Source organism: Hylobates moloch, unplaced genomic scaffold (assembly GCF_009828535.3).
Source record: "Hylobates moloch isolate HMO894 unplaced genomic scaffold, HMol_V3 SCAFFOLD_23, whole genome shotgun sequence".
Taxonomy (NCBI): Eukaryota; Metazoa; Chordata; class Mammalia; order Primates; family Hylobatidae; genus Hylobates; species Hylobates moloch.
Window position 1 is genome coordinate 40,075,273 of NW_026652298.1, and position 14,062 is coordinate 40,089,334.

General features: G+C 60.5%; 3 protein-coding genes across 7 annotated transcripts; 1 reads left to right on the forward strand and 2 right to left on the reverse strand.

The window, feature by feature from the left end:
• The first annotated feature begins 3,352 nt into the window (after positions 1 to 3,352).
• Positions 3,353 to 7,630, forward strand: MLST8 (MTOR associated protein, LST8 homolog). 3 transcript variants are annotated; one of them, XM_032145068.2, is made up of 9 exons: positions 3,353 to 3,719; positions 4,245 to 4,428; positions 4,573 to 4,624; positions 4,725 to 4,887; positions 5,259 to 5,334; positions 5,417 to 5,569; positions 6,423 to 6,547; positions 6,663 to 6,826; positions 6,973 to 7,630. In XM_032145068.2, exons 2-9 carry the CDS (start codon positions 4,300 to 4,302, stop codon positions 7,089 to 7,091), a joined length of 981 nt encoding a protein of 326 aa, XP_032000959.1. In that variant the 5' UTR covers positions 3,353 to 3,719; positions 4,245 to 4,299; the 3' UTR covers positions 7,092 to 7,630. The 3 variants fall into 3 exon arrangements, with proteins under 3 accessions (XP_032000959.1, XP_032000960.1, XP_032000962.1); XM_032145069.2 differs by having other exon boundaries at positions 3,419 to 3,719; positions 4,275 to 4,428; XM_032145071.2 differs by lacking the exon at positions 3,353 to 3,719 and having other exon boundaries at positions 4,343 to 4,428; positions 4,712 to 4,887.
• On the reverse strand, positions 7,551 to 10,140 carry BRICD5 (BRICHOS domain containing 5). 3 transcript variants are annotated; one of them, XM_032145074.2, is made up of 6 exons: positions 8,987 to 10,140; positions 8,739 to 8,855; positions 8,343 to 8,498; positions 8,167 to 8,268; positions 7,766 to 7,919; positions 7,551 to 7,669 (listed from the first exon to the last, which is right to left on the reverse strand). In XM_032145074.2, exons 1-6 carry the CDS (start codon positions 9,035 to 9,037, stop codon positions 7,575 to 7,577), a joined length of 675 nt encoding a protein of 224 aa, XP_032000965.1. In that variant the 5' UTR covers positions 9,038 to 10,140; the 3' UTR covers positions 7,551 to 7,574. The 3 variants fall into 3 exon arrangements, with proteins under 3 accessions (XP_032000965.1, XP_058290053.1, XP_032000964.1); XM_058434070.1 differs by lacking the exon at positions 8,739 to 8,855 and having other exon boundaries at positions 8,987 to 10,115; XM_032145073.2 differs by having other exon boundaries at positions 7,575 to 7,919; positions 8,987 to 10,115.
• A 51-nt stretch (positions 10,141 to 10,191) lies between these two features.
• PGP (phosphoglycolate phosphatase) lies at positions 10,192 to 12,997 on the reverse strand. Its single transcript, XM_032145075.2, has 2 exons — positions 12,296 to 12,997; positions 10,192 to 12,211 (listed from the first exon to the last, which is right to left on the reverse strand). Exons 1-2 carry the CDS (start codon positions 12,933 to 12,935, stop codon positions 11,886 to 11,888), a joined length of 966 nt encoding a protein of 321 aa, XP_032000966.1. The 5' UTR covers positions 12,936 to 12,997; the 3' UTR covers positions 10,192 to 11,885.
• Between the last annotated feature and the right edge of the window lie 1,065 nt (positions 12,998 to 14,062).

Sequence of the window (14,062 nt, forward strand, 5' to 3'; positions counted from 1 at the left end):
ATGCCGAAAACCAGGAATTTGGCAGGTAAGGCGTAGAGGGAAAAGCATCCCAGACACAGTCAAGGGCTCAAAGGGGAGAACATGGCCAAGAGCTGTGGCTCACACCTGTAATCCCAGCACTTTGGGAGGCCAAGGTGGCAGATCACAAGGTCAGGAGTTCGAGACCAGCCTGGCCAATATGGTGAAACCCTGTCTCTCCTAAAAATACAAAAAGTTAGCCAGGCGTGGTGGGGGGTGCCTGTAATCCCAGCTACTTGGGAGGAGTCTGAGGCAGGAGAATCGCTTGAACCCAGGAGGCAGAGGTTGCAGTGAGCCGAGATTGCGCCATTGCACTCCAGCCCCGTCAGCATCGTGAGATTCTGTCTGAAAAACAAAACAAAACAAAAAAAAAAAAAAAAAAGAGGAGAACACGTCTCCTCTGGACAGAGTACAGGACCCACAGAGTGTTGGTCCATTTTCATACTGCAGTAAAGAACACCTGGGACTGGATAATTTATAAAGGAAAGAGGTTTAGTTGACTCACAGTTCAGCACGGCTGGGGAGGCCTCAGGCAAGTTATAATCATGGCGGAAGGCAAAGGGGAAGTGAGGTACCTTCTCCACAAGGTGGCAGGAAGGAGAAGTGCAGCAAAGGAGGAGGAACCCTTTATAAAACCATCAGATCTCTTGAGAACTCACTCAGTATCATGAGAACGGCATGGGGGAACTCGCCCTCATGATTCAGTTACCTCCACCTGGTATCTCCTTTGACACACGGGGATTATGGGGATTACAATTCAAGATGAGATGTGGGTGGGGACACCAAGCCTAACGGTATCACATGGAGAGGAGATGGAAGCCACAGGGTGGGCCAGGGCCAGGCCCAGGAGTCTGGAGAGGGACGGGGACCCCTGAGGGCTTCTAATGGGGTGATCAAGTCATTCCTAGGTTTTGTTGGGGGTTTTTGTTTTGAGAAAAGGTCTTGCTCTGTCACCCAGCCTGGAGTGCAGTGGCGCAACCACAGCTCACTGCAGCCTCGAGTTCCTGGCCTCGAATGATCCTTCCACCTCAGCCTCCCAAGTAGCTGGGACCACAGGCACGCACCACCATTACTGGCTAATTTTTAAATTTTTTGTAGAGACGGGGTATCACTGTATTGTTCAGCATGGTCTTGAACTTCTGGGCTCAAGTGATCCTCCTGCCTCAGCCTTCCAAAGTGCTGGGATTACAGGCATGAATCACCGTGCTGGGCTCAGAGTGAGGTTTTTAAAAGGCCATTCTGGCCGGGCGCGGTGGCTCACGCCTGTAAACCTAGCACTTTCAGAGGCTGAGGCAGGTGGGTCACTTGAGGTTGGGAGTTCAAGACCAGCCTGACCAACATGGAGAAACCCTGTCTCTACTAAAAATACAAAATTAGCCGGGGTAGTGGTGCATGCCTATAATCCCAGCTACTCGGGAGACTGACGAACCCGGGAGGTGGAGGTTGAGGTGAGTCGAGATCGCGCCATTGCACTCAAGCCTGGGCAACAAGAGTGAAAATCCGTCTCAAAAATAAATAAACAAATAAATAAATGGCCATTCTGCACTGTGGAAGACAGTTTGGAAGGGGGCCAGAGTGGCTGGGGAAAGGAAGGATGCTTTTATGGGGGATGGGGGTAGTGAGCTAGAGCCAGGGCAGTGGAAAGGACAGGAAGGTATATCACAGGTAAAATCGGTGGCTGAAGGGAAGGGAAGGGTGAGGGAGGGGAGGTGTCGGATCTTGCCGAGCTGTAATACAAGGTGGGCACTGCCCACACCAGGGGAGCTACTCAGGGATGGGTTGTCTCGGCCATGGAATGTGGTGGACCCTGCGGAGCATTCAAGGGACACTGTCTAACAGGGAGGTGAGGCCATCAGAGCTGGAGACAGGGTGGAAGGGGCCCAGCACAGGGACAGCATTGGAAGCTCCAGAGCTAGCAGTCACCAGCCCCCTGGTATCTCGTGGGGTGCATAGAGTGAATGCTGGAGGGCCTGAGTCTTTGCGGGCAGGCAGGGAAAGAGACTAAATGAGGGGGAAAGGAGCTAGGAGAAGGCAGCCTTTCAGGCATGGTGCCATCAACCATGGCACAGATGCGTCAAGAAGTGGGAGGGGGCCGGGCGCAGTGGCTCACACCTGTAATCCCAGCACTTTGGGAGGCTGAGTGGGGCAGATCACGAGGTCAGGAGATCAAGACCATCCACCATCCTGGCCAACATGGTGAAAACCCTGTCCCTACTAAAAATACAAAAATTAACTGGGTGTGGTGGCATGCACCTGTAATCCCAGCTACCCGGGAGGCTGAGGCAGGAGAATAGCTTGAACCCAGGAGGTGGAGATTGTGGAGAGCTGAGATCGCACCACTGCACTCCAGCCTGGCAACAAAGCGTGTCTCAAAAAAAAAAAAAAAAAAAAAGTGGGAAGAGGCTGGGCGCAGTGGCTCACGCCTGTAATCCCAGCACTTTGGGAGGCTCAGGTGGGCGGATCACTTGAGGTCATGAGTTTGAGACCAGCCTTGGCAACATGGTGAAATCCCGTCTCTACTAAAAATACAAAAATCAGCCAGGTGTGGTGGCGTGTGCCTGTAATCCCAGATACTCGGGAGGCTGAGGCAGGAAAATCGCTTGAACCTGGGAGGCAGAGGTTTTACAGCGAGTCGAGATTGCACCACTGCACTCCAGCCTAGGCGAGAAAGCGAGACTCCGTCTCGGGGAGGGGAAAAAAAAAAAAAAAACAAAAAAAACGGTGGGAGGAAGGAAAAGTATCCACTGGATTTAGCAAAGTGAGATTGTCAGTGACCTTGAGGAATTTCCATTGGAGAGCTAGAGAGCTGGGGGTAAAAGGCAGATGACTGGGGTTGCGGAATGAGTGGGAGGTAAGGACGTGGAGCTAGAAAAATGGTGAGGACCGCTCTTTGAAGATAATTTGGGATTGTTTTCTGGTGTTTTTTAAAGGCAAAGGGGCAGGAAGGAGAAGAGGCGAAGGTATAGGAAGGAAAGCTCCTGGGAACTATGGCCTGGTCCAGGGACAATACGCACCCCCTCTGCGGCCAGAGGAAGGGGTGCAGCCACGTCTGTAAGAGCAGCAGGAAAAAACCATGCGACAGCCTGTGTCAAGGGTGAGGGCATTAGCGTGGAGCACACAGAGCTGGAATGAGGGCCGGTGGTTTTGAAGGGGACCCTGGCCTCAGTGGGATGCCCCGAGGGTCAGGCTGGGGCTGGGATGCCAGATCTAGCAAGTAAAACTACAGGATGCCCAGTAAAATTTTTTTAGCATAAGTATTTCTCCTGCAATGTCCTGGATATACTTACACTAAAAAAAAAATGATTCGTTACTTGTCTGAATTCAAGTCCTGTAATTTTCAGCCAATCCTAGCCCAGCGTGGCGCAGTAGTGGGTCAGGGAGGGCACGGGAACAGCGCGACCCGACAGCCTGGGAAACGGACAGCCGTGTCAGAAGGGCAGGTGCCAGTGGGCAGGAGGCCGGAGAGAAAGCCGCAGCTTCCTTCCACTTCGCGCCAGGCCCGCGGCCGCGCACGGGGACCGCTCCGGCTTCCTCCCGGCGGGAACCCCCCGCCCCAGAACTTTGGTCTCGTCCTACCCACCCCCGCCCGCGCCATGGTCTCGCCCTAGGGAGCCATCGTTAACTCTACGCTCGGCCTCGATCGAGTCGCTCCGGCTCCCCTCGCCGTCCTGGACACGGCGGAGTGCGGAGCCGCCCGCAAGGTACGGAGGCCGCGAGCCAGGGGCCGGGAACCGGCTGCTGGGTGGCTGGGAGAGCACGGCCAGGGGAAGCCGGCCAGCAGGACGGAGCACGAGCGGTCAGCGGAGGACAGGGGAGCTCGGGGGTCCAGCCAGACCGCGTCCTTTCCCATCAGGGCCTGCAGCTGGTCTGCTACGCATGCGCAGCCGCAGCGCTCGGCTTCCCCCGGCCCATCCGCCGCCTTGCGCACGCGCAGCCCGCCCCTGCGGCAGAGCGGCGCCCGCGCGTGACTGCCCCCTGCCGGCTGCGGGGGGCGGGGGACGGCGCCCCCGCCGCGTGCGTGGGCCGGGGATGGAGCACGCGCCCTGGAGCCCCGGAGCCGCCCGGAGCCAGGTGTCACGCGTGTGACACGTGTCCCTGAACCTACCTGCGCTTGTTGTCCCAACTCTAAAATGGGAATGATAAGCGTCATTCGGCAACGCCCCGTGGGTCTATAATCTACTTAGCACAGAGAGTGTCCTCTAAGTACTTCACATCCTTCTCTGCAGATGCTCTGACCTTTGACCCCTGCCGTTCAGCTCTAGGGCCCGTGCAGGCCACACCATGAACACCTCCCCAGGCACGGTGGGCAGTGATCCGGTCATCCTGGCCACTGCAGGCTACGACCACACCGTGCGCTTCTGGCAGGCCCACAGCGGCATCTGCACCCGGACTGTGCAGCACCAGGACTCCGTATCCTCCACCGGCGGCAAGCAGGGCGGCGCTGGGGGGAATGCCTTGTGTGGGGACCACAGCCTGGGTGAAGGCCAGATGGTGGAGGCCTGGGGGCCCCTGGCCTTAGGGCCACCTTCCCGTCATCCTCCTTAACAGTCCCAGCAGGTGAATGCCCTGGAGATCACACCAGACCGCAGCATGATTGCTGCTGCAGGTATCTGTGACCCTTGACCTGTGACCCTTGACCTCTAACCCGTGACCTCTGGTGGGTCGACCTGAGCACAGCCAAACTTCAGTTAAGCCTGTGTCCCTAGGTTACCAGCACATCCGCATGTATGATCTCAACTCCAATAACCCTAACCCCATCATCAGCTACGACGGCGTCAACAAGAACATCGCGTCTGTGGGCTTCCACGAAGACGGTCGCTGGATGTACACGGGCGGCGAGGACTGCACAGCCAGGATCTGGGACCTCAGGTGCGGTGGGGAGGGGCCTGCTGCCTGGGGCTGGGGTGGGCTGCTCTGGGAGACCGTTTTAGGTTGGGTTCTCTTCAAGCAGAGGCTGAGACAGGGAGCTTCCTGTGGGCGACTTACTGAGAGAAGTGACAGGAGGAGAGTGAATTGCATCAAAGCGCGAGTCCTGCCTTGAGCCCGGAGCCAGCGTGTTATTCCCCTTCCACCAGCAACTGGCTTAGGCTCCCTGCTGGAGCAGAGGGCCCTGCGTCCCGAGTATTTCCCAAGAGGCAGGTCCTTCAGCAGAGGGAGGGGAGGAATGGCCAAGCCGAGGCCATCTGGGTAGGGCACTAACAAGCCCAGATGGACAGCATGTGCCCCGGCCCGGCCCGCAGGTCCCGGAACCTGCAGTGCCAGCGGATCTTCCAGGTGAACGCACCCATTAACTGCGTGTGCCTGCACCCCAACCAGGTGAGGGTTGCTCATGGGGCCAGGCACCCTGGGACTTGGGAGGGCTGGGCTTGGGCCCGGCCTCACCACCCCTGCACCCCAGGCAGAGCTCATCGTGGGTGACCAGAGCGGGGCTATCCACATCTGGGACTTAAAAACAGACCACAACGAGCAGCTGATCCCTGAGCCCGAGGTCTCCATCACGTCCGCCCACATCGACCCCGACGCCAGCTACATGGCAGCCGTCAATAGCACTGTGAGTCCTGGTGGCAGGTGCTGGGTGGCACTCAGCCCTCAGCCTCTGCAGGTGGACTTATTCCTGGATGTCCCTTAGTGGCCCCCTCCTGCTTCCCCCATCCCGGGCGCTAACACCCACCCTGCCAGCAAAGCCAGAAGCCTGAGTGTCGCGCCCGATGGCTTAGCCCTGTCTGCAGGTCGGTCACTCTGCTTTCTGGAGTCTCTCCCAAGTCGGTCCACTTCCCTCTTTTCTCCATTGCCTCCTGGTCCCAGTCACCCTCGTTTCCCATGACAGCTGACACACTCTCTGAGGCTTCCTTTCCTCCTCCCTGACCTCCCCCAGCCCCTGACGCATTCTCTCTCGGATGCTTCTAGTGGTGCCTGGTCAGTACCAGCCAGGTGGCGTCATTCCCCCCCCCCGGGAGACCCAGGGCTGCTGGCCTCACCCGTAGGCTGCCGTGGCGTGGCCCCTGCTCTTCTCTCCAGCCTCATTTTTTTCCGTTAACTTCATTTAATTCCAGTGCATCACTTGTCCCTCTTGCCCCCGGATTTCCCTTCTCCCGGCCTTTGTCATGCTGTCCCTCTAGCTGGTGCCCTTTTCCAATGTACTTCCGTTGGATGGTATCCTCCAGGAAGGGGAATTTGAGTCCTTGGCCAGGCGTGGCCTCCTGTTCTTGGCTTGCCAGGTGTGGCCCTTGGTTGGGGCCAGGCTTCCCAGGTGCCTTCTGCAGGCAGGACCAGAGGGGCCTGCCCGCCCCTAACCCCTGGTCCCCATGCACAGTTTGGCCCCCAGTGTTGGCCCCCAGGGCATCCTTCCCTGTGTCTCAGACCTGAGGCCTCGGGCCCCCCATGATGGTCCTCCTGACCTCTAGGGAAACTGCTATGTCTGGAATCTGACGGGGGGCATTGGTGACGAGGTGACCCAGCTCATCCCGAAGACCAAGATCCCTGCCCACACGCGCTACGCCCTGCAGTGTCGCTTCAGCCCCGACTCCACGTGCGTGCAGGGCCTGCTGGCCCAGGAGGGGACCTGCCTGGGCTGGGGGCTGGAGAGGGGAGGGGCTGCTGGGTAGAGTGGCTGCTGCTGGACACACCCCACGCCCATCCCCCAGGCTCCTCGCCACCTGCTCGGCTGATCAGACGTGCAAGATCTGGAGGACGTCCAACTTCTCCCTGATGACTGAGCTGAGCATCAAGAGCGGCAACCCTGGGGAGTCCTCCCGCGGCTGGATGTGGGGCTGCGCCTTCTCGGGGGATTCCCAGTACATCGTCACTGGTGAGCCCCGCCCTGGCCTCCCCCATCCCTGGCCTCCCAGCGCTGGCCTCCAGAGCCAGCCCACCTCAGTTGCAGCTTCCCCTCGGCTAGGGCCGCCTGCTTGGCCTGCACCTGCGCTCTGACCCCTGCCCGATCTTCCCCTCCAGCTTCCTCAGACAACCTGGCCCGGCTGTGGTGTGTGGAGACTGGAGAGATCAAGAGAGAGTATGGCGGCCACCAGAAGGCTGTTGTCTGCCTGGCCTTCAATGACAGTGTGCTGGGCTAGCCTGTGGCCCCTCGGGACTGCCTGGTGCAGGTGGTGGCAGCTGGAGGGACCCTTGCAGCACCCAGGTCAGAGCAGGCCCTCCTGCTGGCCTGCGCCAGCTGGACCTGATGGCCCCCTATGGCACCTTGACCTGCTGGGCCAGGCCGCCTTGGGACTCTCAGCCCCCAGTTGCTTATCCAGATGTGACAGAGCTCGACCCAAGCCAGGCTGCACACTCCTAGACTGGGCTAACCTGCACTGCCTGGGAAAGTCGGCCGAGGGCCCAAAGCTGCTGAGGGGTGTGAGGCTGGTGCCCACCCCAAGCTAGTGCGTTCTCTGCCCCTCCTTGCCCGCATTTCAGGGCCTCAGTCCATAGAGACCACCACCACCATGGCCAGGTGGAAGGGTTTATTAGTCCCTGCCGGCGGCTGTCCTCCCTGGCGCAGGTGGCCTGGCCAGCCCACTGGACTGGGGACAGGGGCCGGGCTGGGCCAGGTCGGGGGCTCAGTCTGGGAGGTAATAAAAGCAGACCGACACGCAGATGTTGCTCGGGAAGCAGATGTCGATGCAGAGATAAATCAGCCGCTGTCTCCGGGGCCCTGTGGCGAGGGCGCCGTGAATCTCCAAGGGCTCCGCCCCCAGCTCCTCAAACCATCCCGAGGGCCTGGCCTTCCCCCACAGCGGTCCTGACTCACCCTCTGCTCGCCAGGCCCAGTAGGTGGGGGTCTTCATGCACAGGCGCTGCACCAAAGCCCCCACTTGTGCGGGGTCCACCTCGAGGCTCCCCTGCACTGCCAGCAGCTCCTGGGTGTGGTGGATGTCCTGGGCAGGGACCCAAGCCTCTTGGACCTGTTGAGAAGGCTCTGGTGGGCCGTGGGACATGGCTGTTCCCTGCTCCTGGCTGGGCAGGACCCTCCAGGTGCCCTCCAACCCCCGGTGATGTCCCCACCCTCAGCTCTTGTCAGCAGCCTGGGCTCAGGGCGGAGAGAGCTTCCTGTTCCCTGAAACCAGAGCTCCAGCCTGTCCTGTGCTGGGCTGCACACAGGACCCTTTGTCTAGCCCCTGGCCCAGGGCTGCGTGCAGCAGGACGGCTCACCTTGGAGGTATCCACCAGTAGCTGCAGCGTCTCCCGATCGCTGTCCTCCATCAGGCGGAGGAAGCAGGCCTGGTGCTCCTCAGGGCGGTAACAGATGCAGCCCTGGGGAGGCAGGGGCATGAGGCTGGGACCTCCTGACCGACACCTGCCAGGGTGACCCCTCCCTGCCCACTCACGCTCTGCCCGTCGAACAGCACCACCCAGCTGTGGTTGCTCTGAGGTGGGGTCACTGTGATGGTCGCTGCGTTCCGGGCCACGTCCACCAGGATGGTTTGGTTGGGCCGGGGCATGTGGGGGCTCGGGAGGGTCATTCGCAGTGTCTGCAGCCTTGGCTGGCAATGGGAGTTGTGAGTTCAGCCGGGCAGCTGGGCAACCCCAGCACAGCCCCCAGCTCTGGGCTGCAGGACTCCTGACATCCCTGAGTGGGCCCTTCCACCCCTTGGTCCTCTGGCCGTCTGCTCCTAGGTGGTGTCACTGCCTGCCCTGTACCCTTATGCTGCTGGAGGCTGGGATTGCCAGCTTCCCTTCCCCCTTTCCACTGTCCACGTCCCTGGTCCTGAGGAGGGGCTCACCTTGGGAGGGCCCTGAGCAAAGCCAAGAAGCCCTCCAGCCACAACCCCTACAGCGACCAGCAGCAGCAGCAGCAGGCCCACGGCTCTCCAGCCCCCGCAGGAGGGCTTGGTCTTCACCTGGGCGTGCATCAGGGTCAGAAAGGTCATGAGGGTTAGACATCAGGCAGCAAGTGGGCTGGGGAAGGGAGGGGCTGGGTGGCCCGGGGCGCCCCCGGGTCCTTGCTGCAGGAGTGATGGGAGGCACTCACCCCTGTAGGCCCAGGTTTGGGGCGCTCAGCACGGCAGCTCGCTGGTTCCATCCTGCAGCCCCTGCTCACAATGTGCCGATTGTCTGCGCCCCTTGTCTGCAGCCTTGGCCAGGGGAAACTCAGAACGCCTCCCCTCCTGACCCCGCGCCTCCCCCTCAGCTCTGGATCTGATATCCAGGTCACAGCCAGGACAGCCCCTCCTCCCACCTGGGGGATGCCTGTCACTAGGCCGGGCTCCAGATACCTGGCCTGTGCAGACTGGAGATCAGGGTCTGGGAGGCGTACGGCTTGGCGGCGTGGAAATTCAGTCCAGCTGACCGACTGGAGGGCAGCCCAGGCCCGGCCAGGGCGACTCGCTAAGTGTGGTTGGGGTGGATTTCGTTTTCCCAAAGTGGCCTGAGTCTCTCAGGTTACCCTTGACTCCCAGAGCTGGGCACAGGGCCTGACACCCCACAAGCTGTCAATAAATGCCTGTTCAGTGAATGACAGGTGTGGGACTGTGCACCCCCAGCCACTTCCCAGCCCCCGCACACCCAAGACCAGGGGGTTCCTGAAGCCTGGACCACAGACAGGCAGCCTGCTGGAGCCTGTGCCCCTGGGACAGTCAGGCCAGTCTCAGGGGCCCGCCTAGCACAACTTTTTTTTTTTTTTTGAGACGGAGTCTTGCTGTGTCCCCCAGGCTGGAGTGCAGTGGCGTGATCTCGGCTCACCGCAACCTCTGCCTCCTGGGTTCACACAATTCTCATGCCTCAGCCTCCCGAGTAGCTGGGATTACAGATACATGCCACCAAGTCCCACTAATTTTTGTATTTTTAGTAGAGATGGGTTTTCACCATTTTGGCCAGGCTGGTCTTGAACTCCTGACCTCAAGTAATCCACCTGCCTCAGCCTTCCAAAGTATTGGGATTATAGGTGTGAGCCACGGCGCCCGGGGCCAGCATTACTTCTGAGCTCTGCTCCCTGCCCTGGGCTCTCTGACACAGCAGCCCACCAGCTTCACTCCGAGGCGCTTTCCTTTCCTGGTTTCCCTTTGTGCCTGGCTTTCCCTCATTCTCCAGAACATCTTCCTCTGAACCAGGCTGGGAGTGGACAGTTGGCATTCCAGCTCTGGAGTTGGAACCCCAGTTATCCATCTACTTTGAGTCCTCCCACCCGTGGTGAGACCGCATCGCCCGGGCCAATGCAAGGCAAGAGCAAGGACACCTGAGCCAGTGTGGGTTTGAGAGTTTAATCTGTGCTCTGGCGCACACAGTGCCGCAGCCCCTCATGGGCCAGAGACAGGGTGCGCAGGGACTCCCAGCCCCTACCCGGCAAGAGAGGCATCGCCGAGGCTGCATCTGCCACGCGCTCCTGGCGTGACTGCCCCCTGCGAGGTCAGACCCGGCTTGAGCCAACCTAGCCAAGCCAGCGTCAGTGCCACCAGCCTCATGGGCACAGTCGACCTCATGCTGCTCTGTAGCACCCTTTGAACCTGATATCCCAGGCCTGGGAGGTGCTGAGGGCTCAGGACGCCCCTTATTGCTCTGAAGTCTTTGTGACCAAGTGGAATGCTGTGACTGTGGGGCCAAGAGAGAAGCTGGCAGGTACAGGGAAAGGCGCTGGTAGGGGGCCAGCCAGAAGGTGCAGCGTCCTGGGATGGCCCTGCTGAGTCTGCTGTCAGGCCTGTGAAAGGTCAGCAGAGCCAAGGAGCAGACAGCAGAGGCCGGAGCCCTGCCCAGAACCTTGGCGAGCTAGTGGCCCTGCCAAGTCCTGCTGGCCACTTAAGAGGGAATCCAGGGCAAGGCAGGTGACCTCCTGGGCCACCAGCCTCTAACCCCTACCCCAACCTACGGAATGGGACGACAGGAAGAGACTGGATGCTTGGTAAAGGACTTCCTGTTCTTGGGGACAACAACTCTCCTCCCCTCCCAGAGTCCTGGATGACAGACAGGCATTCCTTGGCCAGCACATGCTTCAGCCGCGCTGCCGGCTGCAGGGCACAGAGGCTCCTTCAGTGCGATTTTCCCTACGACACAGAGCACAGCTATTAACACACTTAAGATTCAGATCCATTGCCTGACACAGTTGTTCAAAGTTAAAAACTGTTTGGTAGCAGCACTGCTCTGAGCTGCCTGCACTGCAGCCCGGAGTTCAGCGAAGGCGTCCACGCCATCGCGGCTGCTCTGTCCAAATCACCTGGGTTTAAATGCACTCTTGAGACAGCAGAGTAGTTTAGCTGGGCTGCGTTTACAGAACTGGGCAGCAGCCCTGGGTATCTGAAACGGAACAGACACTCAGTTGTGACATCAGAGTGGTTTTCAAGGAAGTAGGGGAGCTGGGAGAGTGGTGAGGGCAGCACTTTGCACCCAAGGGCAGGGAGATGCCACCTGGGAGCAGCCGCCTCCTCCACTCCCACCCTGCTGGGAGGCACAGGGACACAAAAGGCTCCGCCGGACTTTCAGTCATACTGATGGGGCGCTGGTCCATGCAAGCCTCTCCCAACAGTCAGAATAATCAGTCCCTCTGCCCAGTGAGGGGCTGGATCCCTGAATGCGTTTTTCCATAAAATACAGGACACACACCCCTAGACCCGCCTCAGTCCCATCGGCAGGCCCCGGTTACCTGAGTCCCGGACAGGTGCGGAGCCTGCCCCCCGCCAGCCCCACCCAAGGCCCAGAACCCGGCCCACAATGCCTCCAAGCCTAAAAGTGCATCTTCCATTACAAGCATCTGTAAACGAAATCGTCCCCTAAACGTGTACTTACAAGGTTAACAATGAATGCCTTTGCTTAACTCCAATTACACTCTTTGAAGCCACTTAGCCGAGCAGATGCTTAAGCCCCCACCTATTAATTTGGGTAACTGGTTTTCAATTTTTTTTTTTTTTTTTTTTATTCTGGAGATTAAGGACACTCAATCTTTAACCTTGAAGGGCAGGCAAAAGGTCGGCTATGCTGTCAACATAGAAGTCAGGGACCATTTTTTTCTTAGACACGCAGTCACTTTCCTGATTATTCTTCACATCCCCTAGAGTGGAGACTCCGGTGAGGGTCAGGATGGTCTTCAGGCCACAGGTGACGCCTAGGAGGATGTCTGTGTCCAGGCGGTCTCCCACCATGACGGTGCGCTCGGGGTTGATGCCGTATTCCTGGGACACGCAGTCGAAGATGAAGCGGCTGGGCTTCCCGATGATGTCGGCCTGGCGCTGGGCGGCCATCTCCACGGCTCGGACCAGACACCCAGTACCTGCGGGGCACAGGGGACCGGGTCAAAGGGCGGGGAGGGGGCCCGCCGCCCGCCCCCCAGCCTCCCGCCCCAGGGCGCACGGACCCGCGATGAAGCGGCCGTTCTCCAGCGGAAGCCGGTTGTCCATGTTGGTGCCCACGAGCAGGCAGCCGGGCTGCTGCAGGTAGCGCAGGGCCTTGGTGAGCTTCATGTAGCTGAAGTGCGGGTCAAAGCCCACCACCACCGCGCGCACGTCGGGCTCCAGCGGCGCATGCAGCCAGTCGCCGGGACCCTCGCCCTGCAGTGGCTCAGGCCCCACGCCCACGCTGGCGACGCCCACGGCCTCCAGCTCCGCGGCCAGGGCTGGGCTGCCCAGCACGTAGGCCTTGGGCGCGGGGGCGCCGGCCAGGCGCTGGCGCAGGTAGAGCGCAGTGCAGTAGGCCGTGCCGAAGACCTCCAGGCTGGCGCCGGGCCCCGCGGGGCCGCCGAAGCCCAGGCGCCGCAGCTTCTCGGCGTAGGCAGCGCGGGTCTTGCTGCTGTTGTTGGTGATGAAGCCCAGGCGCTTGCCGCGGGCTCGCAGCGCCCGCAGGACCTCGGGCGCGCCAGGCACGGCCGTCTCCCCGCGCCACAGCACGCCGTCGCAGTCGAACAGCAGCGTGTCCACGTCGGCCAGCAGCGCCTGTGCCCGCTCGGCGCTCAGCCGCACGCAGCGGGCGTCGTCGCCACCGGCCTCCGACGCCGCCATCGCCGCCCGCCGGCCGCCGCCGCCCGCCGGCCGCTCCTCGCAGCCGCCCGCCGCGGCGCCCTCCCCGCCCCCGGCGCGCTCATTGGCCCCGCGCTTCGCGCCCGCCGCCCATTGGCCTACGCCTTCGCCAATCCGCCCCCGCCTCCCGCGGGCTGCGGGAGCTCAGCGCCAATCGGCGAGGCCCGGCGCGGGGAGGCGGGCGATCATTGGCTACCGGCCTCGGGACGCCCCGGTGATTGGCTGGCAGGGCGCCAACCGGCATTCGGAGTGAAGCGCTAGCTGCGGAAATGCGGCAGAGGGGAGAGCAGCGCAGGCGCAAGGCCGCTGCTCCCGGGCTGCTGCGGGGCCGCTCACCCATTGGAAGCGAGTGGTCAGCCTAGGTGACGAGGCCCTTTACAGAGTGACCCGGGCCAGGCCAGCTGCCCATTGGCCGGTCTCTCCCGCGGGCACGGGCGGGGCTCCCGCAGGAGCGCCGCGGGAGGGGGCTGGGGCCGCCGGGCCCGTGCCTCTGTGCCGTGGACGCGCTCGGGACACGGTGCCACCACGTGGGTCGCTTACCGGCCAATCCTGCGAGCCAGCCCGGGGCTCCTTCCCCGGCAGGCCTGAGTTTTCGCCTCAATCCTTTGCAAAAACGCGTTCCCGGTGCCTCGGAGGTAACACGAACCAGCCATTACCAGGCTGTGGGGTTAGGGTCTAAGGACACTGTCTAGAACCTGGTACTCAGTGATTGCTCGCCATCATCGTCATCAATTATTAGGTTTTTTCCCGACTTTTTATTTTATAGAACTGGTTTTACTGTTAGACGGGAGATTATCCTGACCGGACCCCTACAAGCGTGAGCCACCGCGCCCGGCCAATTATTAGGTATTTAATTGAGGCAAAACATTACAGTAAAAACCGTGCAGCTCGATGGAAGTTTTACATTTATTATTATTATTTACTTATTTACTTTTTGAGACAGAGTCTCGCTCTGTCGCCCAGGCTGGAGTGCAGTGGCGCGATCTCGGCTCACTGCCAGCTCCGCCTCCCGGGTTCACGCCATTCTGCTGCCTCAGCCTCCCTAGTAGCTGGGACTACAGGCGCATGGCGCCACGCCCAGCTAATTTTTTGTATTTTTAGTAGAGACT

What these genes read in the sequence shown, in the direction of transcription:
- MLST8 (XM_032145068.2), top strand. Translation starts at nt 4,300, where the DNA reads ATGAACACCTCCCCAGGCACGGTGGGCAGTGATCCGGTCATCCTGGCC. An exon ending in TGTGCCTGCACCCCAACCAG is followed by an intron (nt 5,335 to 5,416) that starts GTGAGGGTTGCT and finishes CCTGCACCCCAG; the next exon opens with GCAGAGCTCATCGTGGGTGA. An exon ending in TTCCCAGTACATCGTCACTG is followed by an intron (nt 6,827 to 6,972) that starts GTGAGCCCCGCC and finishes CTTCCCCTCCAG; the next exon opens with CTTCCTCAGACAACCTGGCC.
- BRICD5 (XM_032145073.2), bottom strand. Translation starts at nt 9,037, where the DNA reads ATGGAACCAGCGAGCTGCCGTGCTGAGCGCCCCAAACCTGGGCCTACA. An exon ending in TGCTGTTCGACGGGCAGAGC is followed by an intron (nt 8,269 to 8,342) that starts GTGAGTGGGCAG and finishes CTGCCTCCCCAG; the next exon opens with GGCTGCATCTGTTACCGCCC. An exon ending in TACTGGTGGATACCTCCAAG is followed by an intron (nt 7,920 to 8,166) that starts GTGAGCCGTCCT and finishes CCTTCTCAACAG; the next exon opens with GTCCAAGAGGCTTGGGTCCC.
- PGP (XM_032145075.2), bottom strand. Translation starts at nt 12,935, where the DNA reads ATGGCGGCGTCGGAGGCCGGTGGCGACGACGCCCGCTGCGTGCGGCTG. An exon ending in GAACGGCCGCTTCATCGCGG is followed by an intron (nt 12,212 to 12,295) that starts GTCCGTGCGCCC and finishes TGTGCCCCGCAG; the next exon opens with GTACTGGGTGTCTGGTCCGA.